This window comes from Ostrea edulis, chromosome 5, assembly GCF_947568905.1.
Source record: "Ostrea edulis chromosome 5, xbOstEdul1.1, whole genome shotgun sequence".
Taxonomy (NCBI): domain Eukaryota; kingdom Metazoa; phylum Mollusca; class Bivalvia; order Ostreida; family Ostreidae; genus Ostrea; species Ostrea edulis.
Window position 1 is genome coordinate 65,739,073 of NC_079168.1, and position 26,147 is coordinate 65,765,219.

The 26,147-nt window shown below is 36.4% G+C and overlaps 1 protein-coding gene across 6 annotated transcripts in view; it reads left to right on the top strand.

The window, feature by feature from the left end:
- The window catches only part of LOC125649797 (high affinity cAMP-specific and IBMX-insensitive 3',5'-cyclic phosphodiesterase 8B-like), a 124,546-nt gene that overhangs the window by 38,129 nt on the left and 60,270 nt on the right, over positions 1-26,147 (top strand). For 4 of the 6 annotated variants that reach the window (XR_007360807.2, XR_008803003.1, XM_048877587.2 and 1 more), the window contains exon 2: positions 585-797. Coding sequence is in view for 4 of the 6 variants with exons in the window: in XM_048877587.2 (XP_048733544.1) it covers positions 585-797 (213 nt within the window). In the remaining 2 variants the exon portion in view is untranslated. Of the gene's footprint in view, positions 1-584; positions 798-10,927; positions 11,154-26,147 lie in introns of those variants that run through there. The other 2 variants (XM_048877590.2, XM_056165157.1) reach the window with 2 other exon arrangements.

The following is a 26,147-nucleotide window of genomic DNA, read 5'->3' on the forward strand; positions in this document are numbered from 1 at the left end:
ATAAGTTTTTTTAAAATTTCAAATTGGAGAATATCATGCTGCAATGCGTTAATGCATATGTAGCTCCTTTTGAATAACGAATTTTTCTCTATCTGTGTATTCAGGCGTTATTGAAGCTATCGAGGAAATTTAACGACTGAATAATTCGAGTGAGACATATATAAATTGCTATTACTGCAATCCTGTTACTTTCATCTCTTGTTTATTTGTTTAAACTTAAGATAGAGGACTGTAGATTGCTTATGGAGCTTTGACCCTGTGTATGTACGTTTTGTTTTTAAAGCACGTAGTTACGAAGCTCCCTGAATGTCCCATTGGTATGACAAGTGAATTTCTACAACCTGAACTTCTAGTGAATTATCACAAGAAATATCATGTTTTACTTTTTGTATTCTTTAACACCCCCCAACACTACTCCGAGTCTTACATCCAGTGTGCAGCTGTAGCATTTAACCAAACATGGCGAATACATTTATGTTATTGCGGAGTGAATGAATAAAAACAGTCACAACTATTTCTGAAATCCTGATAACTCTTTTCCTTATCTTTGTTTATTTCCCCTTTTTGGCTCTGTTTACTTTCAGGTAAAACTGGGTAGTGTAGCAATAGGTCTACCTGATTACCCGAATTACTTACCGGAGAGGACGTCACCCACCAAGCCCTTTGTCCACTCCCGGATCAGCACAAAACACAGCAAAAACAATCGAAATAAAAAACCAACCCGGTCTTCCAAAAGAGTATTTATTGATGATGTTAGCTTGAGCGAGGAAATTCTGATCAATTTCCACGACGAAACGGTATTTAAATTCTTGATGAACAATAATTAACAAAATTAGCACTAACAATCCTGAAATTTCATGTCTTCTTGTAGAAATATTAACCGAGATATACTAATTTATAACACATCTTGTCCTAAACCGACCATTAGTTACTAATCATTCTTCCCCATGATTACAATTTTTTTTTAAAAACTTTTCTATTTGACTTATAACTAAAGACACAATGGGGGAAATGGTTGTACATGTATAAAATATATATATTTGTTTCATTTTTCAATTCTGTTTCTTTCATAGGTTTGTTGTGATTATCAAAATGTCATTAGAATGAATAGCATTTTCTTTTTACGGAAACCTGAGAAATGGTAGAGTTATCGCCCTGGTTATTCTGCGCTAATCAGAAATTTTGTTTATTTTATTTGTTTTAATGTATTGAATTTTGGAACATTATATGCAAATATAGAACAGTTTAACCACATTAAATCAAATATAACATTTACCGTTACGTAATCGTGATAGATTCTTGCCCTAAACAAAATATGTACAATAATATTAATAGATGTTACAATGTACATATATTTCTATTTGTGAAACAGTTAAATAAAACAAATGTAATGAATAAATTTTTCAATTAATGTAAACAGGCTAGTTTAACATTTCATATTATTGACATTTCCAATGGTTTCCCTTTGGATATCTTGATAGTCATTTCTTCATGAATGCGAGCTGCAGTTGTGAACAATGTGCGCATGAATCTTGATAAATATAGTGCGTCAAATTTAACGACTAGGAATTCTGACAGAAATGAAAGTAGCATGAAAAGGTGAAAGTAAGGAACATTAAACAATCTTATAACTCCTATAAGGAATACAAAAAACACTGACCCCTGGACACACCAGAGGTGGGATCAGGTGTGTGGGAAGTTTAAGCATCCCTGTCGACCGGTCACACCCGTTTTGATTAAAAAAGATTATTCTTGTTGACATCAATAGAAAAAGAAGCTTTCCGAGAAGCAAAATGCGTGTTTACCCATATTTTTCCAAATTTTCTGACTGCGGATTTTCGACTGAGATTTTACTACCGCTAATAGAGATAAACACAGGCTAGGAATTAACAGCGAGTAAGTGTTGATTTCTTTGTGACAGATGCATGCATGCATGCATTCATGTTAACGTTGTGGAAATAACTTGTCTGTTTAGTAAATCCAGGCATATTTGAGTCGAAATGTCAATCGAAGCGTAAATCGTCACTGGTTCCGGCATTTACACGATTCCTAGAATCAAACCATGGAGGTTTGCGAAGAAAATGTATGTCCACTTCTCTAAAGAGAATAGCCCATGACCTAGTATTTTAACTCTGAATTTTCACTTAAAGAGGTTTGCACCTGAGGTATGGAGTAATGTCAATTTTTTGGGAAGTGTAATTTTTATTTCTACATTGAAGGAAAATAGGAAATTAAAAAAGAAAAACTGGGGTCGCAACGCTTGTTATTGAGCTACTGTGTTCGAAACATGACCTTTTTGCACTTAAGATTTATTCAATTAAACTTGATTTGTCTGTTGGTTTCAACAGAACATAAGCAACACAAATCAATCATCACATAAAATGAATACATAATCATGTCTTCTAACACTATAGATAAAAAAGTTCAATGGAAATCAATGGTGACCTTTTTTCAAGGTCTGGTCTTAAAATGGAACTTAAAAAGTGGGGGTTAGAGACCTTTTTTTTTTATTATTGGCGAAAATACTGAATTTCTATACAAAATTTCGAGTAAATTTATTTACACATTTTTAAGAATCGGTGTTCTGTTTGAAAAAGCATATCAACCAAATTAATAAATTGCAACATTTGAACTAGTTCGAAATCTCAACTACTTGTATCATAAATTATGAAACGGAAATACACGTATAGGAGTATAAAAAATAAAAATAGAAGATATATTGGATGAAACAGAAACTGTAATATCATGCACATTTAGAACTTTTAGATCAATCAATCCTTCCGCCACAAAATGTAGTCTCTACAAAACCCTTTCAAAATTTGAATTGATACAGGGTTTTTTTTTCAACTGGAAGGGTTCAGTAATAAATGTGTGATATGTTTGCACCAATGGGATCAGTATTGAACCAGTAAATACTTAGTTGTAGCATCCTGCGCAGTTGTGCTCAAAAGCTCAGGAGCTAATAAGATGGTATCTAAATATCATATTTTCGGAAAAAATTGTCCAATTTTATTTGACCGATTACGTCCGTATCCTCATAGTGACTGCTACGTGACGATGTATACGTAATCATTGCCATGGTATAGACATTTCTTTTTTTTTTTAAATCATCACTCTGGTAAACTGGATTGCCTGCTAGATGAAATAAAATAAAAAAGAAGAAAGAAACACACATAAAACAAAACAAACACTTTAAGCAAAAAGCAAACCTGTCAGTATCATTTATATGCAACAAGCAATATTTATTTATTCCTGAATTCATCGAATACCACGTATCCTGACAAATCTGGTGCTGGACTTATTCCCCGCGAAAAAAAAACAACAGTCGATCCGTTGCCATCTTTTGGGTAAATTACATCGCTATTGATCATGCGTCTGTCATAGTCTGTCAATTACCTGTCTTCTATAGTTTTACAATTGGACGCTGAATTGATAACTGTTGCGAATATTGAACTTGTTCCTTCGATGAGAGTTAACCACGACCAAAATTCAGTTAATCACACAGAAAAGGCTCGTTACTGTGGTAATGATGTACATTTGTCATCGTCTGGAAGAAATGTCTTCATGAATATTGCATCACTGAGAATAATTTATTGGTTTTAAAATACCGGTACTGCACGATATAATACCGCTATAACTTTATGAAGGATGGACACTTAAACAATGTTTACTCTCTCTTGTGACATGAAAACAAATATTTCTCCAATCTGATTCAAAGACTTGGATGAAGGTTTCGATCAAATGTCCATTGTCTGCTTACTAACATTTCTACTCCATCGTCTGCTTACTAGTATCTCTACTCCATCGTCTGCTAACTAACATCTTTACTCTATCGTCTGTTTACTAACATCTGTACTCCGTCGTCTGCTAACTAACATCTCTACTCCATCGTCTGTTTACTAACATCTCCATCGTCTGCTAACTAACATCTCTACTCCATCGTCTGTTTACTAACATCTCCATCGTCTGCTAACATTTCTACTCCATGGTCTGCTTACTAACATCTCCATCGTCTGCTAACTAGCATCTCTACTCCGTCGTCTGCTAACTAACATTTCTACTCCATCGTCTGCTTACTAGTATCTCTACTCAATCGTCTGCTAACTAACATCTTTACTCTATCGTCTGTTTACTAGCATCTGTACTCCATCGTCTGCTTACTAACATCTCCATCGTCTGCTAACTAACATCTCTACTCCATCGTCTGCTAACTAACATCTCTACTCCATCGTCTGCTAACTAACATCTCTACTCCATCGTCAGCTTACTAACATCTGTACTCCATCGTCAGCTTACTAGTATCTCTATTCTAGAAATGCTGCAACTTGTAAAACGCATGGCTTGTACAACGCATGGCTGATTAAGGTAACCCCCAGCATTAAATTTTGATCATTTTCATCTTCTCAGATACACATACTAATGGATGAATTTTAACAAAATTTAGTGTATATGGTGTAAGAGGAACTGTAAATTCCTTGATCCTTATCCCCCCTAGGGATAACCTCGGCTGAGATTCGGCATGGCTAAATATTTGGACTAATGCTGAATCTCGGAGCAGTCCTTCATAATTCATGTCTGGAAATTCACTTCCAGCTTCGATCGGTTTTAGCAATTAATGTGCACTTTATGTCTTAGGTGACACTGCTGTTCGCTTCAAATAAGTTAGTTGACTAGTAAACCAAATTTGTATCACTATTAATGCTATATGACTTACTGTCTCAGTATGTAAATTCCATAAAATAAATCATCACTAAATTTTCCGTTGAAATGATGATTTCCATGGCGCAATATCTTATTTCCCGAAATTGAAGATTTCCTATAGTATGGTTTTTTTTTTTAAATTAGCGATATACAAGTAGGTATGTGGAGATGCAATGTATCTGTAACAAGACAAAATAGACTATAGGAACTCTTCAATTTCAGGAGATAAAATATTGTGCCATAGAAGTCATCATTTGAATGGAAAATTTAGTGACTATTTTCAATTTGGCATTTTCATACCTAGACGTTAAGCTACGCAAAATTGATAGTGATAGAGAGTTAGTTTAACAGTCGAATCATTTATCTGAACCGAACAACAGTGTCACCAAAATGCATATATTAATTGCTAGACCTGGCCGAAGCTGAAAGTAAATTTCCAGACATGAATTATGAAGGACTGCCCCGAGATTCGGTGAAGGCGTCAGTCCAAATATTCAGCCAAGCTGAATCTCGGTCGATATTATCCTAGGGACGGACACATAACCTCTGAAAATAATATCCATGTGTTTAGTCCTGCTATACAAAGTGATCTTTATCAAAGCTGCAAAATTCACGACCTCCGAAGAGGTTTCATTATAGATAGGGTGTTCTGCGGCTTATCTAGTGAAAATCTCAGTTGACTCATGAACAGGCAAATTGAATACATAGTATGATATTATGAGGGGAGAGACATTTCTGTCAACGCCGTGAAATCAAGTGTTGTGGTACTAGGGGATATAAGATTTGTATAGTGAGAATGTATTGTTTCTTTATAACTTTTTACTACCACTCCTGGACATCCAACAATCCAATTGAGTGCTTAGTAGTAATTAGCAGGAAGACCTTTACCAAAGTTATGAGGTTCGTAATAAGGGTCTGCGGTGTTAGGGTGGGACATAGGCCCGTGAAGTGAAAATGTATTATCTCTAAAAAAAAAAAAAAATAAAATAAATAAATTAAAAAAAAAAAATTACACACTGATTTTAACTGCGGATTGCTCCTGTTTACCTGATCAAGATATAGGGCTCATGACGGGTGTGACTGGTTGACGGAGAATGCTTATTCCTCCTAGATACCTCATCCCATCTTTGGTATGTCCCAGTAGTCTGTGTTTGCCAAACTCTTAATTTTGTATTGCTTATAGGAGTTATGAGATTGATCACTGTTCGTTATCTTCACCTTTTCTTCCTACCGACTTACGGACTATTTACATTCACTGAATCTTTTTTTTTTTATATTTCTTTTGAAATTTACATTGCTTTTATCATAGACAATGAATACATGTTTGTTGCAAACTAGGTCGATCCGGTGTTTTAGTCACCACTGCCCGCGTCATCACGTGAAAAAAGGTTTTGTAAAACATGTATCACTGAAATTGAGGATGAATACCACTTTTTGTCCTGTATATTGTCAGATTAGAGCTAAATTAGTGAAAAAGTATTACTGGAGTAAACCTCCATGTTCAAATGTATACAACTATTAAGTGTGAACAATGTTAAAGAACTTTGTAACTTAGGAAAATTTATTTGTAAAGCTCTTGAACTAAGAACAGTCTATAATATGTAATTTGTATCATCATTCTCCTTTTTACTATCATTATACTATTGTATTTACATCTGCTAGATGTCTTTGTAAGAATTGGCCGTTTATTTTCAGCTTTGTAATTTATTAATAACAATTATTATAATGACTCATAATAACAATTATGCTACATAATAGCATATTACATAATAACAATTATTTAATAACAATGCTATAAGATGCATGTCTTTCGCAATAAAGAATTATCATTACCAAATATGGAGCGTCGTCAAGGTCTAAGGTTGCATTGACTGGACCAATTTAAAGTAACGAACTGGTCAATGGTATGATATTTCAGTACTTAAATCTAGTTTACATATTTCAAAATACTTCAAACTATAAACATAAACAATAAAGTATCTCTCTTGATGTTTTCCCCTGCATTGGTAGTTACCTTCACCCGATAAAACAACAAAGAACTTTAAATGAATAGTGACAGTGATAATGCTAAAAAACAAAATGTGACCCCAAGCTCATGTTTTGTTTTGTTTTTTTTGGGGGGGGGGGGGGGTTCTTTGGCTTTTTTAAAATTGTTGTTGTTGTTGTTGTTGTTGGTTTGGTTTTTTGGGGGGTTTTGTTTGGGTTTTTTTTGTTGTTGTTTGGGGTTTTTTTCTAGGACAGGGACACCGCCAGTATTAGAACTGTAACCACACATGACCCCTAACATTCCTGAATAGGCTACATATGTATATGCATTGTTCAATGGAATTTAATTTTTAAGAAATCTTCATCACCACTCATGGTCATTAAAGTATGTGTGTATTAGTATGAGTAAGGGGGTGTTTACAATTTTCGTTTTCTGTACTTTTTCGTCCTTGTTTGAGGTATTGATATTCATGAAGCGAACATGGCGTAGCACTACCGATGTTTTACAAGAGTTATAGTCCTTTGCATAGTTGTGTTTTCCATGGTAATGATATGAAAACATGCTGTGTAGCTTTCCAAGTAACAACAGTTGTCGCCTGTCGAACATCACGAATGTCAAAATTTAGTTGTAACATATTGCACAAAATTCAAATCCTTTTCCTTTCTTTATATTAAGCTTAAAGATATTAGTGTGAAATCACCATGTATTTTTTTATACGTTGCAGGTAACGCCTAAGAACAATTTTTAACATTTCATTATAATTATTGACCACTTTTACACCTCTTGGTTTTTTTTGGTATGTATACATGAAAGGAGTTACCCATCCTTATTGGTAATTTGGTTAAATGTAACCAGCACAGTGTTTATCCATTGCTGAAAATCTTCGTATGTGGTATTCGTTTGTTGTCTAGAAAATGAAATAATTTCAACAGTGTTTCATTCATGTATGTATATGGTTAACAGACATAAATAAGACCAGGAACAGCATGCGCAATGCCTATATAAGCTCTCCCCATTGCTTATATACAGGTCAGTTATAACGGAACTTGAATAGCATAGTGCGTAAAAAAAAAAACAGAAAGTAAAAGAAAATAGAGTTATAAAAAATAATCCTAAAAAGAGAGGAGAAAGCAATTTGCTTTGGCTATATTGCGACAGTTTCCTGACGGAATAGGTCAGGGAGAACGAATATATGGCCTATGCTAAAGACTCCATTATGGATTCTGTGCATATCTCGTTTCTGACTCACCTATTGAGGAAGCGTTTGTATACAAATATTATACAACATAAATACATCTGTGAGAGGTTTTTTTTTAAAAATATGACAACTATGCTTAAAATTTGTTACATTGACCTTGCGTAGATATATCGTTCATCGAACTACATATACAAATACAGCCTGGTGAGAAGATGCCAATTACATGTTTTGACCTTTCATATGACCTTGAACATACATTTCTTTATATTATGTTTAACTCAGTTCTGCCTAACCTAAAAGTATTCATCTTCGGCTCTCTCCCCAAATTTTATTGACCTTGAATTTCTATTTGACCTTGAGTCCACATTTTCGAAAATGTGAAGATGATGAACAGTGGATCAATCTCACAACTCCTACAAAGAATACAAAATTAAGAGTAAGGCAAACACAGACTCATGGACACACCAGAGATGGGTGTCTAGGAGGAGTAAGCATCCCTTGTTGACCAGTCACACCCGCCGTGAACTCTATTATATCTTGATCAGGTAAACGGAGTAATCCGTAGACAAAACCAGTGTGTAAAGAACGACCTCAATCGAACAATCACGTTTGCGTCTTAGTTTAATCATCAAATTCCTAAAGTTTGCAGGTCATACTTGGGTCATATGAGGTGTGATTTCTTTAAAATGAACATTTGTCTCTTATCTCACCTTAAATATGATATGTCAGTGACCCCCCCCCCCCCAAAAAAAAAATCTAATACAATATTTCATGAAAGAATATTTACATTTTCGATGTTTTTGCCCTTGGTATCTTTACAATTTGTAATGATAGCCATTTCCTCATGAATGCGTTGCGGCTGTGAGCATGCACAAATGAATCTTGATAAATATAGTTCGCTTGGGAATTCCTACGGAAATGAAATCGGAAAGTACGAAATATATAACCTTTTGTACAGGGTATGACAAGAAGCTGTTCAGTTCATAACTCTCATGTATTTTCAAAATGAAAATTTATTTCTTAATTAAAGCAATACAAGCTGTAACTGACGGTAAATAAGTGGAAAAATAAAAGAACAAATATTCAACATATTTGTGATGGAATATTTATAATTTCATAGAATCGGAGTGAATCTGAAGGAATAAACTCGTCAATTTAACAGAAAATGTGGATTGATGAATCATTGTCATCCTGTCAATAATTCCTGCTCGTCGTGTTGATCTCGCTCGTGTTGATCTCAGGGGAGGGGGAGGGGGAGGGGGGGGGGCAAAGAGAGACACTGAGCACGTGTCAGATTTGTAAATTTAATGTGCCAATTTTATAGAACATTGATTCGCTATCAGAGTTTAATCTGAATGGCACATTTGCGTAATTATCACTTTCTTACACTTATAGTACTTCTAGTCATTCGTGAAACTATATAATATTTTAAAACAAACGAATCGTGTAGTTACTCACGTCAGTTTCCGTTTTTGTATATGACCTCGGTCTCAGCATTCCGATTATGTTCCCGTGTCTGTGCAATCGGAACTCCTCGAATGTCTCGCGTACTCGACATACATTTATGACGAGTGCGCGAGACATTCGGGGAGTTCCGATTTGATTTCAACAGTATTTTATTCATGTATATATATATATATATATATATATATATATATATAATACATACATAAATGGGATTAGGCAGCAGGCACAATGCCTATATAAGCCCTTTCCATAGGTCAAAGGTAGTTATGACAAAATAAAATTAATATAGTACATGAGTTCCGATTGCGTGTCCGTGTATATGACGCAATGGCGGTTTGTATGAAACGCTCATTGTAGGTATGCTCTCAAACAATATTCCCTTGTTTATTTTGCTGGATTTTTTTTTTAAGATCTTGGGGATTATATCAATTATACTGATAGGTGTTATTTGGTGCATGATTGGATAGTTGAAAAAATACCGTCAGTTACAGCTTGTAATGCTTTAATTATACTGTCATCATGTATTTTCAAGAATGGAAATTATTTTGAATGATTATTTCTTACAGTTGTAAATTTCTATAGTAGTACATAGTTTTCACATATAGCTATCATTCTAAGCTCGTTTTTGCCATATATTTTTAAGAACAAGATTGTTTTTATCTAGATATTGATATACAATTACGGATTCACAGTCCGTGGTATTAGGAAGTAAGTTGATCTGCTGACGAAAGTAATGGAAGGTTTCTACACTTTGTAGAACATGACACCGAATTTTACTCTACATGTTAACAGCTTTAACAGGGCTGGGTTTTTGTCTGTATCAGTGGAAATTGGAACACATGAATGTTATTTTCACCGGGATCGGTAGCGTAGTAGCACGAGATAAAAAAAAATTATGTGAAGAATTCATATGAAAACAATGCAATATATGCATTAGTTATACAAATAATTATTGTTAACTCTGAGTCTCCATTGCCACAGAAACCTTAAAGCAGTTTTAATGAAGACGTCACGTGTGTCATTCGAATATCTTCCGAATTTGATGTTTCATGTTTAAGGATGGAGATGGATGGAGCAATTAGACACACACTATTATAAAAATAGATTTCATACATTGTCTTGATCAAGGTCATTCAGACAAGGTCGGACTAACAATACTCAGATTACTGTAATATTACATGTACTAAGATGTTTGTGACAATGATAAACCCGGTGCATAGTACCTTTGGAGCATGGTAGTTCCAAATGTTCTGTAATTTGGCAGTATGGATACTCTTCTAATGTTAAACTCCGATGATGTAATATGCTTGAAGTGTATACCACATCTTCATAAATCATTTTAGGATCTTCGACTTGATTTTCAATTCTTAACGATCTGTTGAGTACACGAAAGCTTACCAGCTGAGTGCCTCAGGTTAGAGTATAGAATCATTGCTACAACACAAAATGGGTGTGACGCTAGTGATGTTCCGAGCATTGTCATTGTACATGTATGATAGTGTTATCGGTCCAAGATAACCGGTTATTTAGCGTCGCTAATTATATCTCAGCGAGGACACAAACTGCTAATTGTAAGAAATACGTGAATATACGTGGATTGGTTTATCTACTTTGAGGATGACTTGTACGGTTGTTTCTTTCTTGATACATTGTTTACTTTTATACCCGGGATTTTATTATCGTGAATGACTTGCCGTCCTTGGTTTAAGGGTAGATGTTAAAATCAATTCCCAGCTGAGCGACCACCTGTAGGACGAGACTAAATGTTCGAACCATTAGTTTACCATGTTGCCAACTCTGGTAAGTATAATGAGGACTTAGCACTACTGCACGACAGTAACATATACATGTTGAGATAAATTTGACACACCAATAGACCAAAAGCTTATATCGGGTTTGACGGGGGGGGGGGGGGGGGGGGGGGGGGGGGGTTGCAAGTACTTGCAACCATTGCATTTGATTTGACGACATATATCATGTACTCTCGTATATGATCGCTTCCTGTTTATTTCTAGAATTCAATGGAGAGAGAGGAGCGAACCGTGCAGCCCTTTTGTCATTTCAATATTTGTTCTCTTGATAGCACAATAAATCGTCTGTGGAGGTATAACCGATCCTATATAAATGTACTTACAAGTACGGCCCTGGCCTACTAAGTTGTATAAACGTGTAGACTCACGCCACTTGATTGTTTGTCAGAAACGAAAATTTCATTTCAACATTTCAAGCAACGCGTGTATGAAATTATTAATTTTCTTTTGAATTTGGACATTGAATTCTTTGCTCTTGATAAGCGACCATTGGTTGTGAGGAACATTGAAACGATAAAGGACTTTTCGTGGGATAAAGGTTTTTGAGAGGTTCTGTTGGTTTAGCCTCCGTCAAGTTAAACTGACACGTCAAAGGTATCAATCGATGTTTGGAAGCTTACCCTGTTAATTCAGCAAACGCAGTTTTAAAAAACTAACTCCAAATCAAGATATACGACCCACCAGACACGTACTATTGGACTATCTTTCTACAGAAGATTTATCCTCTGAAGGACAATTCTTTTTCCCCCTTTGTAGCAGAATCCATATAACGTCGTTCTCGTACAATGGGAAGAAATTTATGAGTGGTAATATGTTGTAATAAACTTGACTAAATACCACCATATCGTGTTCTATCTCGGTAAATATTGACCTTCTATCAGTAGAGCGACTTTACAATCTTCCCCGTGTTTGTTAGTTCTGTTTGAATTGAACGACCCTCCAACTTAGTATGACGTCTAATACTTCGATAATTATTCATTATCACCGTTATGCCGCAATGTAAAGCTTTCATCGGTATTTGTTTATGCATATTAGTATGAAGTCCTCACCTTGCCCCTAGTGAAAACACAACAGGAAATGCAACGCATTGATTCACCTGCCCAGAAAACCACCACGGATTTGATATAGTATTTTTTCTAACCTTGGACTTTCAATATAGTAGACCGTTCGCAAGAATTTTGATCTCGAGTATATATTAATTAAGTCTTGAATTAATGATCCGCCAATATAAATCTGATAGCATTTTTGCAAGTCACATTCACGTTATATATATACATGGCCTTTGCTTGCATTCAAATAACGTAACGGTCTCTTATCTCAATCAGAAGAACGACATTTAAAAAGATTACTTTGTGCTCAAGTAATTCATGAGGAAAACTACGAGTGTGTGAGGTTTTTCATTTGGCTATATAATTGTCTGCGAACATTTGAATTGACGTAGGGAAATGGACCTGTTCTCTACACCAGGAACGAAGTTTAATACTTGCTATGACGTCAGACAGAATCAGCTTGGTCTACTTACAATTGGGTCTATCCGCTTATTAACCTCTCCTTATTGAAATGCTAACTCATGAAAAGATCAAATATTTGCTATATGTGTAAAAATTTGTCTTGGTACTCATCTGATGAAAAGGAGAGACAATATTTGATTCCAGGCTTTGCATATTGTAAGGAATTTTAAAACTGTATACCTATTATAACTATCATGAAAACCTTGGAAAATATCAAGTCTGTTTCTAGTCAATGGTATATCCCCCAACTAAATACCAAAAGCAATCATAATGCACTGGTCGCCGTACGTTGACCGGAGAGGTTTAACAATGACTTGAATGGGGAAATTTTTGGCTTCTGTTAACCCTGGATGTAGGAATTATGAACGGTGATTTGGGTAGTGTGGTATATTCTGAGGCAATGGAAAATATAGGATTGTGTAACCTCCAGATAGGACTTAGTTTGTTCGTCCAGGAATATGCCTACAATGACTCCCAGTCCTACGACATACGGGAAGATCAGGTAGACTGGATACTAGTATCTTTCTCCCGTCCTTTCTATCCAATTCTATCATATCCTTACTTTTCGTTAGAAAAAAACTGACCTTGATAAGCCAGCCGATCTTGGTCTTTCGCTGATTAGAAGACTTCAGAGAAACACTTTACACCAAGGCATTTATAGTTTCAATGCAGCGCCCAGTGTATATATAAACTACTGCACGTCAATGTTGGTCGATGCTCAGTTAGCCATTCAGTCCGGGGACTAAGCTGCCGCTGGGTGGACCAGTCGCATTTACACGCACGTACTAGTATTCAATCGAAGCTTATAGCGAGGGCAATTTGCTAATGCATGTGATATTTTTTTCCACAAGATTGGAAAACATTCAAGTTAAATAGGATGAACTGTTGTCAATAAAATACTGATGCATGCCTTTCTTTAGCTGCAGAACTGTAGCTCTCCGAAAAAAATTATGTTGACAGACCGGAGAGCTACAGTGCCACTCATAGTAAAAACTGTATATTTATTGTGCACGAAAAGCTGCGCTCGGTTCTAGGTTTATTTCTCCAACTTCTTACACAATCTACCCAAAAGCACGAAATGAAAAAATTCCTCAGACATTTATCAACTACTCTCGTCCCTTTACTAACCTCACACATGTTTACGAGATCTCGCTTACAAGTAAACATGACTGTCGATAGGCGAAAAGTTCGAACGTATGACTTTCCGAGACTGATCAGAGCCATTTAAAACATTTGTAAGGTTTGTAAAGGGACGAGAGTAGTTGATAAATGTCTGAGGAATTTTTCATTTCGTGCTTTTGGGTAGATTGTGTAAGAAGTTGGAGAAATAAACCTAGAACCGAGCGCAGCTTTTCGTGCACAATAAATATACAGTTTTTACTATGAGTGGCACTGTAGCTCTCCGGTCTGTCAACATAATTTTTTTTCGGAGAGCTACAGTTCTGCAGCTAGCCTTTCTTGTAATGGAGTTTATGATAGTTTACTATTGCTTGTTCGCATGTGTCGAATTGAAATTAAGCTCCAATCTTATCTGGAGCTCCTGCTGGTCAAGAAAGATTTCAAATTTGAATACAGCATCTTAATTGATTTAAACACGTAGTTGCACATGCACTATTCTGCGAGTGTTATAAATTAACGTGATTGTCATACAAACTGTTTATTTACCGCTGCCCCGTTGTTCGGTCACGTTTCGTTTGATTTCATGATATAATATGGGACTTTCTTCTTTTGCATTAGTGACATTTGTTACAAACATACTTTTTTTTAATGATGAAAATGAAAGCTAAATTTATGTTTTTGTATGTAAAATTAATTTAATTTACTATATAGAATATCATTTATTCCCATGATGCCTCAGTAATGTCCAAATCATTAGGGAAAATTTATTTAGGCTTACACAGGGAGGGTAATATAAACTTGAAGTCCCCTGTCGTTTATGAATTTTATATTTGTACTTACTACAACCAAACAAAGCCAAATAATTTAAATCAACCCATCCATCCATTTTTAATACGTACCAAGTGTTGTGTAACAATCGAAGTCAGTACATTGGACCTTAAATACCGAAAAGGCGTCTAGAGATTTCTCACTATATTGACCTAGAAACACCATATTTGATTGTCTCTCGGTTCTCGTTGTGGCGCGCTCCCAGTGACCTTGCCCGGAGTCCGAGCAGTTTAATCTTCGAAAAATGCGCAATTAAGTGCATGCAGTAAAGCGTATTAAAATGCAGCATAGGTTTAGTTTATCTCTGTCACGGAAACACGAAACGAAAAAAGCAAAGAGTGAGTTATAGGGGCTTCATATGGCCCCCATTTTCCACTTAAATTTCAAACTAGACTAAAATAGTGAAACCTAATAAAATTTGTTTCAATATAATGCCTTATTAGAAATACATGATTACGATTAAAACTGTATGATTGTCATGGGTTTGAGCAAATTCAATGTTTTAGAAGAAAATGCTATATTATTATCATTTCCTAAATTTAATATACATTTTGCTTTGGAAAACACAAATCGTATATTTTGCCCTGTGTCATTTTTAATCCGCTGATACAAGGACACAAAATATGTAAATTTGTGGGAACGTGTAGGTGAGTGTGTGCTCTCTATCTACTGCAGCAACGTATGCTTCAATTCGTCATTTTTTGCCAAAAGATATAGAAATTTGTAATTTTATCTTTATTACCTTCCTGTAAACTTTGAATATGGCATGTGTTAAAACTGATACTCATTTTGAGATCGACATGATATGGTTTATTATATTTGTCATTCTGACCTCTCAAAAACGAGGATCATTTTACATTTTCCTTACCTGGATTTACCGTCCAAGAACACTTTATTTTCAAGATTAAAATTTCGCCTGTAAATGTTTCCATTTTTAGGTCACCTGAATTCATTCAGGTGACCTATTGCTATCTGTTTTTGTCCGTCGTCGTGCGTTAACATTTGAACATTTTCAGCTTCTTCTCTGAAACCCCTGAACCAATTTCAACCAATTTTGGCATATAGCATCTGTGGGTGGAGGGGAACAAAAATTGTGAAATTCGTGGTCCCTGCCCCCCTGGGGCCTGAGGGGTGGGGCAAAAACCATCAAAATGAGTGTAATTTTAAAAAATCTTCTTCTTTACTCCTGGACATCAAGAAGCCAAACTGTGGGCATAATTATAATGAGCGTTGAGCCCTCTACCAAAATTGTGAAATTCATGGCCCCTGGGGCAGGGGTTCTTGTGTTAGGGTGGGGCTCTACTGGTCATATAGTGAAAATGTAGAAATTCTTTGAAAATCTTCTCTGTCTTTGGGTATTAAGTAGACAAACTAATAGCATGGTAATGATGAGCAAGGATGCCTCTTTATACCCCGCGCAACAAGTTGTGGGGGGGGGGGGGGGGGGTATACAGGAATCGGGTTGTCCGTCTGTCCGTCCGTCCGTCTGTAGACGCAATGATTTCCGGGCTCTAAAGCATTATCCTTTCCACCTACAGTCACCATATCATATATATGGACTACCCATGGAATGAAGATGTTCCCTATCGATTTTGGGGTCAAAAGGTCAAAGGTCAAGCACACTGGACATCGAAGTAGCAATATGGTTTCCGGGCTCTAAAGTGTTATCCTTTCCACCTACAGTCACCATATCATACATATGGACTACCCATAGGATGAAGATGTTCCCTATCGATTTTGGGGTCAAAAGGTCAAAGGTCACGCGCACTGGACATTGAAGTAGCAATATGGTTTCCGGGCTCTAAAGCGTTATCCTTTCCACCTACAGTCACCATATCAAACATATGGACTACCCATGGGATGAAGATGTTCCCTATCGATTTTGGGGTCAAAAGGTCAAAGGTCAAGCGCACTGGACATTGAAGTAGCAATATGGTTTCCGGGCTCTAAAGCGTTATCCTTTCCATCTACCGTCACCATATCATATATATGGACTACCCATGGGATGAAGATGTTCCTTATCGATTTTGGGGTCAAAGGTCAAGCACACTGGACATCGAAGTAGCAATATGGTTTCCGGGCTCTAAAGTGTTATCCTTTCCACCTACCGTCACCATATCATACATATGGACTACCCATAGGATGCAGATGTTTCCTATCGATTTTGGGGTCAAAGGTCACGCGCACTGGACATTGAAGTAGCAATATGGTTTCCGGGCTCTAAAGCGTTATCCTTTCCACCTACAGTCACCATATCATACATATGGACTACCCATGGGATGAAGATGTTCCCTATCGATTTTGGGGTCAAAAGGTCAAAGGTCAAGCGCACTGGACATTGAAGTAGCAATATCGTTTCCGGGCTCTAAAGCGTTATCCTTTCCATCTACCGTCACCATATCATATATATGGACTACCCATGGGATGAAGATGTTCCTTATCGATTTTGGGGTCAAAGGTCAAGCACACTGGACATCGAAGTAGCAATATGGTTTCCGGGCTCTAAAGTGTTATCCTTTCCACCTACCGTCACCATATCATACATATGGACTACCCATAGGATGCAGATGTTTCCTATCGATTTTGGGGTCAAAGGTCACGCGCACTGGACATTGAAGTAGCAATATGGTTTCCGGGCTCTAAAGCGTTATCCTTTCCACCTACAGTCACCATATCATACATATGGACTACCCATGGGATGAAGATGTTCCCTATCGATTTTGGGGTCAAAGGTCATGCCCACTGGACATCGAAGTAGCAACACTCAGAAAAGAGGTAGTTTATACCTATTACCAACACCCTTTGGGAGATTGGGGTAAGCGGGGGGTATTCTTAGTGAGCATTGCTCACAGTACCTCTTGTTAAAAATTGTGAAATTCATGGCCCCTGGATCAGGGGTTCTGGTGCTAGGGTGGGGCTCTATAAGTCATATAGTGAAAATGCATTATTTCTTTGAAAATCTTCTTCTCTGTCCTTGGGTATTAAGTAGACAAACCAATAGCATGGTTATGATGAACAAGGATGCCTCTTTCAAAATTGTGAAATTCATGGCCCCTGGGTCAGGGGTTCTGGTATTAGGGTGGGGCCCTATTGATCATATAGTGAAAATGCATTTTATTTCTTTGAAAATCTTCTCCTCTGCTGCTGGGTATTAAGTAGACAAACTAATAGTATAATAATGATGATCAAGGATGCTTCTTTCAAAACTGAAATTTATGGCCCCTGGGTCAGGGGTTCTGGTGCAAAGGCGGGGCTGACCACATAGCTATTCAATGTTTCTTCCATCCAAAAGTAAAATTCTTATATTTAAACACAAACCTAATTCAAACATTGGAAGGTTGTTACATGATACTCAGGTGACCTATGAGGCCCCTGGGCCTCTTGTATTGACAAAGGTCCTGCAAAATATTGATCCAGGGACCGAAATTCAATGATTAAAGAATCAAAATTTAAGTTCTTTCGTTTGATATTAAGAAAACGGGGACTTATCTTTGATCTTGGAGACACAAGATCCTTTTCTATCTCACAGAAGACTGTCTAGAATGTGCAGTACACTAATGAAATATACATTGAAACACAAGATATGCATGTATTGCCATAATTTTCATAAAACACCCAGACACACGGCCCCTCTGTCTATTATAGTTAAAAAATTAAAGTTGCAAGCAGGCAGACCAAAATTCAATATGATGGGGTTTTCGCTGGAAAACGTAGTTATATCTTCAAGAAATGCGCTTCACATGTAATATGGATCAGGAGGAAAATCAAATCATATATTCAGGGACTTCAATAACGAAGAAAGTGATTCTGATCGTTTTTCTATTCGACGAAAGACTTACTCGTTGCTATGACAATGAATTCGTCTCTAGTTCTATGTCTATACCCGGAAATTTATATTATCATTTATCAATTATTCTGACACACTGTGTAAGTCAATCAATATAATAGAAGAGTAAATATGTATCGCGATTAATCAGGAAAGATAAGAAAGTGTCACCGATAGCACTGTATAACCATGGCAATGATGGCGTCATTGTAAATACTCGTGCATCACATTGAATTTTACGAAACCTGTCCACTGTCTGGCAGCGGCTAGTAAACACTGAACTAATAATTGCTTCTTTTAAACTTTTTTTGGGGTAGATATTTACATGTAATTTGACAGGGAAAATGAATAGCTAAAATCAAAAACTTTTTCCTCATACGAGAAGAGATGCATTAGATCGAGCACTACTTACTTACATGTATGAATTGTTATCAGCAATTATATCCCAACAAACATATTACTGAATTCGATATATATATTGCGATTATAATTTTGCGGATCATTCCTATTCGCAAATTTCTACAAAAATGGTTAAATCGCAGAAAATACCCGTAATGTAATGAAATTGCAAGTTAGCCATTACCAATGATACATTTTTCAGTGGAGTGAAGCAGGGTATAACATTTGCGCGATATTAGGTTTGAACTATGTTATACCTGGACGTTGTACCCCCTCCAGTGAATATCTACTAGTAGCAGACAGTGGTGATATTATCAACATCATATACCGGTACACATTGACAATAAATGCACATAAACAACTCCAGCAGACGTGCTTAGTAAAAGTGAAATGTCATTGGGACTACCATAAAGACAGGTTTTCTTGTGAGATTAAAAGGTGACTTGCTTTATTTTCAACCCCACATCACCTAGATAGAGACCATCTAAATTCTTATACACAATCCCACGTCACCTAGATAGATACCATTTTATACACAATCCCACGTCACCTAGATAGATACCATTTTATACACAATCCCACGTCACCTAGATAGAGACCATCTTATACACAATCCCACGTCACCTAGATAGAGACCATCTTATACACAATCCCACGTCACCTAGATAGAGACCATCTTATACACAATCCCACGTCACCTAGATAGAGACCATCTTATACACAATCCCACGTCACCTAGATAGAGACCATCTTATACACAATCCCACGTCACCTAGATAGAGACCATCTTATACACAATCCCACGTCACCTAGATAGAGACCATCTTATACACAATCCCACGTCACCTAGATAGAGACCATCTTATACACAATCCACCTACGTGTTCATTTTCATCGTCTTTCAACCATAGATCAGCTGGACATGGCATTACTGGTAATGTCGATATAGTTGAAAATGAGAACCTGAAATCACTTATTTTTAATAAGGGGCCTAAATTCAGATAACCCCGATCTTTCAATTAGCGACAGAACTTCATCTATCGAAGATTATGCCAGATGATGGACTAAACATTAAAAAGAAGAACTTGATACCTTGTCAGAATTGATAAAAATATAAAAGGAATATTAAAATCACGTATTGGACACATCAAAACAAAAGTGCGTAGCATCTATCCTTCTATGTTTAAATAGGTTACACGAGGAATATGTTTTGATTGCAGCTGGCAAAGCTTGTAACAACATTGTCTTTGTTTGTAAGACTCATTATCACAACTGTATTTTAAACGAACTTGGCAATAATTCCACATTTGGTTATTCTATTTATTCTCCAACTTTCCTTTCAAAAGATGAAATTCTTCGAAATCATACTTCAGTTTTACATGCATCTAATATCCCAGTCAATGGGACGGATGAATATGACTTACCGTACCTATACTGAATTTCTAAACATCACGAAAACCCATACAAGCATAGATATTTTGTAAGTAAATGTTCTACCAAGCCCTCTCTTTGCTCCTCATGAAAATATTAACAGTTTATGAAGGAGAAACTTCAAACGTATTGTGCCACAATATATGCCAGAAGTGTTGTAAATCAAATGTGGATTCTAAAAACGTTGAACTTTTAATAAATTTGAAATCACAATACTTTTCTCAAATCAATAACACCAAAACGTATGACTTTTCAATACTTTACACGACCATTTCTCGCGATAAATTAAAAACTAGACTTTTTGAAATATTAGACAGTTGTTTCTTCTTCAAAAAAATGGAAAAGGGAAATATTCATATCTAGTGATCAATCATTAAAAAATACTCTGAAGTAGATATCAAAAAGATATTAAAAAGATGTTGGGGTTCCTCATTGATCAGGTCTTCCAACAATCTGTTAAAATTCCCAGGGGCACAAATGGTGCTATTTTTTTAAATTGATATTCTTAAAAGGCAGAATCTATTCAAAAACTTCTACATGAGGAAAAGAAATCCTTTGATGTGACCTTGAACTCGACATTTAAATAAACGTTTTGTGAACTCGAAATAAAAGACACCACAGAGTCTTCCGCAACTGCTTCATACTTAGATATTTTAATAAACATAGATGGTAACGGAAAAATAACAACTTAACTTTATGACAAACTAGATGACTTCAGCTTCTCCATCGTCAACTTCTCATATTGATGTAGCAATATTCCATTATCACTTACATATGGTGTTTATATATCTCAACTGATTCGATACTCAAGAGCTTGTTCTGCATATGATAAGTTTTCAAATCGAGGCGGGCTACCGATAAATAAGTTGATGTGAATGGTGTTTCAACATTCTCGTTTATAGTCACCGATCGCGGTAGCTCAGTGGTGAGCGTTCTCTTCGTAACCGGGAGGTCGTGAGTTCGAGCCCTGCTCGTGCCATGGCCTCGTCAAACCTAAGACGTCAAAATAGATAGTGATTGCTCCTTTTGAGAATCACGGGTCTTTCGGATATTAACTTAAAAACGGAGGCCCCGTGTCGCGACAGGCGTTGGCACGGTAAAGAATCACAACTGCTACGGCCTTGGGTGCTAAGCATAGGTCTAAATTTGTGGTACTTCATCTACAGCTGGTGGTGTCTCGATGTGAAACTTATACGGTACCAATTTTTGATGCACCAGATGCGCATTTCGACAAATAATGTCACTTCAGTGATGCTCAACCGAAATGTTTGAAATCCGAAATAACAATGAAGTTTTAGAGCTATTATAGGGAAAAACAATGTACCAAAAAAAGTGAAAAATTCTCGAGAGGACGTAAAAAAACAATCAATCAATCGTTTATAGTCAGCATATCGCAAATTTTATAGTCGTTATAACGATCTAATTTACCAATACAACCTTTATGCGGGTGAAGTGCTTTCTTACGTGTTTAATGCCAATTACACGCATTGCTTACATCTGCAACGCTGGCATGAGGAAATAGCTTTATGATTAAACTATATCAAAGGCAATGACATCAGAAATATAGATAACTACAATTCAGTGGTTTGTCTGGAGTATAGATGGGTATAGTTTTATCAATATTGTTATTATTTTTCTCTACGTAGCCGAACTTGGAAATTTTATTTAGAAACTTATAAAATCATGTATGGGTCATGAATTGTTTAGCATCAAAATCAACAACACCAGCCTTTCCTTGGTTGAAGATTCCAAACAGTGCGATACAAATGTGTAAAATGTTCACAGGAATAATCAATCAACACTAGCACTACTCAAATATCGAAGCGTTTTCGTTCTCTATAATCTACCCCTGCTCTTTGATCAACAATTTGTCTTTGGGATTTTCTGATTCCACTCAGATAAAATAGGAATCACTCAAATCCGATAACACCTTTAAACGAAGGAAAAGAACACGGGGCTTTAAATCTCCCACATAAAAAGCATGTAAAGGAAATCTCAATTGCATAAATCTTCGATATAGCCAATAATTATAATCTTAAGATATATGTTCTTTAAAGCAGTTTAATTCGACTACTGCATGATTTTTTCGGCGATCACATAGCCTCACAGTCTAGATGTATTGGAATGCTAGATGTGTTGGAATTCTTCCCGAGTCTCCATCGGTAAGTGGGTCCTAGAATAAATCAATTTCATAATTACAAACAAATCTCGTGAATCGACTAAACCTTAAAAGATGAAGAAATAATTTCAGCAAGTGGTTCAAACCTTGTTCATGTTGAAAACATGAAAGGGAGGACTGACCACCATCCCATTATTTCATCAGAGCTCTGGCGAGATATATACGTACTACATTTTGCTTCAGTGACTTACATTTGCAATGGGTATTATCGCAAATACTCCGCTTCTCAGTAGTTGAACGTAAAAACAGATTTTGGGTAAACATGTTCATAAAACTGTGTCGCTCTCATTGGAACCGCGAATAAAGGGAGGTTGTTTGTTTCCGTCGAGAATACATCACCAGCTGTAGGTGAAGTACTACAAATTTAGTCCTATGCTTATGCTTAGCGTTTACGGCCGTAGCAGTGAGGGTTCTGTATAGTGCCAACGCCTGCCGGTACATGGGGTTACAACCGAAAGACCGTGATTCTCTAAATACCGAGCGTTTGGTGAATGAGCAATCACTACATATGCTCACGTATTCGGTTTGACGCTTGCATACATATATAGTTTGATACAGTAACGTTTTAATGCCTCTTCAGGGTTTTTAGGTACTTGATTGCAACCAACTTATGAAACATCCTCTCTGACTTCTAACCATCTGTTTAACCACCATCATGGTTTAAAAGATATAAGAGATCTTTGGTGGAGATGTGTGGTCTCTCTTGATTGGTTGGAGGTGTGGTCTCTACACGATGTTGTTCTGGGGACCTTTGGTGGAGATGTGTGGTCTCTCTTGATTGGTGGAGGTGTGGTCTCTACACGATGTTGTTCTGGAGACCTTTGGTGGAGATGTGTGGTCTCTATATACTAAGTAAGGTTAGACATGCGGTGTGTTTTTCTGACCTCAACTTGAAATAATTCAAATCAACAACAACAAAGCAAACAGACAAACAACCAAACAAAAACACCGCCACAGCCTTGTGTAGCTTTGAGTTCTCACGCCACAGCCTAGTGTAGCTTTGATTTCTCACGCCACAGCCTAGTGTAGCTTTGATTTCTCACGCCACAGCCTAGTGTAGCTTTGATTTCTCACGCCACAGCCTAGTGTAGCTTTGATTTCTCACGGTCTGTCGTTTCTTCAAAGTCCTGATAAAAATGTTGCTTGGGTCATCTAAATAGTCTCGCTTTTGCTTTATAAGAGGAGCGATTCTCGGAGACAATGTGTTTAACTGAAGAAAAAAAACGGTTGTTCGGCTGGTTGTTTTTATTCTCTTTCATTAATGTTAAAAACATATATACTAGCTAGTAGTCATTTTTTAAAGCATACAACAGGGTACAATTTCTAAAGAAGTAAAGAAATATTATATTCATGATGAAAACTGTTGATTGCAATATGCAATACTCGGTTTTCAATAATTGCTAAAACCGCTACTGTGGTGAAGTAAATCTGATTAAAATAAAATTTTTGATTTGCTCTCGATTTGATTTGTCTTTTAATATTTCAAATCGAGAGCGAATCAACAATCTGATCTTGGATTTCTCGAGATCTGTTGAATCCTCATTTTCGTCGTTCTTTTTATGGCTTCACTACCGGTTCTAATTCACCGATTCACTGAACGTTTACGACCCTATCTGTGTAGAAAAGTTGAAATTTTCAGGATACGTATATGATATGTTGAAGTTGTGCAGGATGTATTTTCAACTTGCTATATATTTAGATATTTTTCCAATAGATTTTATAGAGAGTCTCCGGGATTAGCCCGAGGACTTCTTTAATTCAATTGTGACGTTAGACCTGCTTACACAACTCGTCATATATATATATATATATATATATATATATATTTACAAATAATAATGAGTGTAGCCATTTCGTCTGTTAACGAATGTATACGAACCTGCTCTTCTAAAATTGGAAGTGCATACAATTATTCAAATATGTAATAAAAAGGTTATTGACTGAATATCGGGAAAGAAGCAGACCATGCATGTAAATACCGCGCAACATCCTTTGGCGAGCATATTTCCCAATACATGTATTCTCTTGGAGAAATGAACAGACATAGCCGACATCCACTTTTCCCTGCAAATTTTTATGTTTTGATTTCGGAAAACGTGTTTACAAATGCCGGAACAGTGACTGTGTATGCTTCGACTGACGTTTCGATTCAAATATTCCTGAATTTACGTAAAAGGCGTGTTATATTTCTACAACTGATGAATACATTTGTCATAAGGAAATCAACGCTTACTTGTCGTTAATAAATTTTCACATGTTCCCCACCAAGTTGAACATCTGTGAAATGAAGCTACTGTCATTCAAAATAAGTTATTTGATGACTGTTACAGCTATTGTGTTCTTGTGCAGTAATGGTATTACTTGGCCTTGCTATACGAGAAAATACCGTATCAGACCAATGTAGCATGGAGCAGTGACTCTACACTATGTCAAGTGTTCTGACGGTGTGATGTCATTAACAAATTGTACCATTTGTGAATATTCAGTAACAGCACAGTCAAAACCTTATAGAGTATGAAAGATTTGAATTGTAATCGAAATAACACAAATTCCCATAACTAGTATAAAAATATCAAAGAGAAGGAAAATGTCCAAAACAACCAAAGAGAACAAATACCAAAATATCCCAATTATAAGAGCTGAAGATGCCGATTTTGAATTTCCGTAAATATTTCGTTCGGCAGATGAATTTCAAACACAGTCTTTATGTGTCTCTCAAACACGTGATCTTTGGGGGTAAGTTCTTCAAATCCACGGGGCCAGAATTGGTTCGCAATAGAAACATATAGCGAATTTATTTTACAAAATCTTCTCAAGAATCGTAAAGGAATTGTGTATCAGGTTGATTAGCAAACATCTTTATATATTGTATATTCAGGTTTGTTTAAATCATGACCCCCAAGAACCAGGACGGGAGTTCAGCATTTTGAATAGAAATATTCATGTATATGTAAAACATTTTTGAATTTGTCTTCTCAAGAATCTCAATGATATCTTCCTGAGACCATGACCCCCGGAGTCAGGGTGGGAACACGAAAGGAGTGAAAATCTTATATCGGAACATATTGGAAGAAATTTAAAACAAATCTTTTCCAGAATATCAAAGGTACTACGAGTCAGGTTTTGTACAAATCATGTCCCCCCCCCCCCCCCTGGGGGGGGGGGGTGTCAGGACGAGCCCACAAAAGGGGTTCAGTGTTTTGGGTGAAGATATATCTATAGTAAAAATCTTACAAAATCGTCCTCTCAAGAACCATAGTCCTGAGGAGAATATATACATCATGACCCGCGGATCGACCAATTTGAGGGCGCAATCGGGGTTTATAACTTTACATTAGAACATATAAGGAATTTTTCAAAAGTATTTTTGCTGAAACGAATATCAATGTATTCATCTTAATTTCCAAGCACATTTATGTAGTGCAGATTCAAGTTCAAGCACATTGGCCTTTTGCTTACTTTTCCATTTATTTTCACATACATGTAGAAGAGATAAGAGATACATATTTTTACATTGGATCAATATGACATTCAGCACTGTGTGTGACAAAAGAACTTAATGAATAGAATTATTTCCCTAGGCCAACCAGGGTAGATATATACGTGATGTTAACCCGGTAACCGGATTCATTTAATTGGGTATATACTTCATGCATGATTTGTAATAATACTCACTTATACATGTATGTA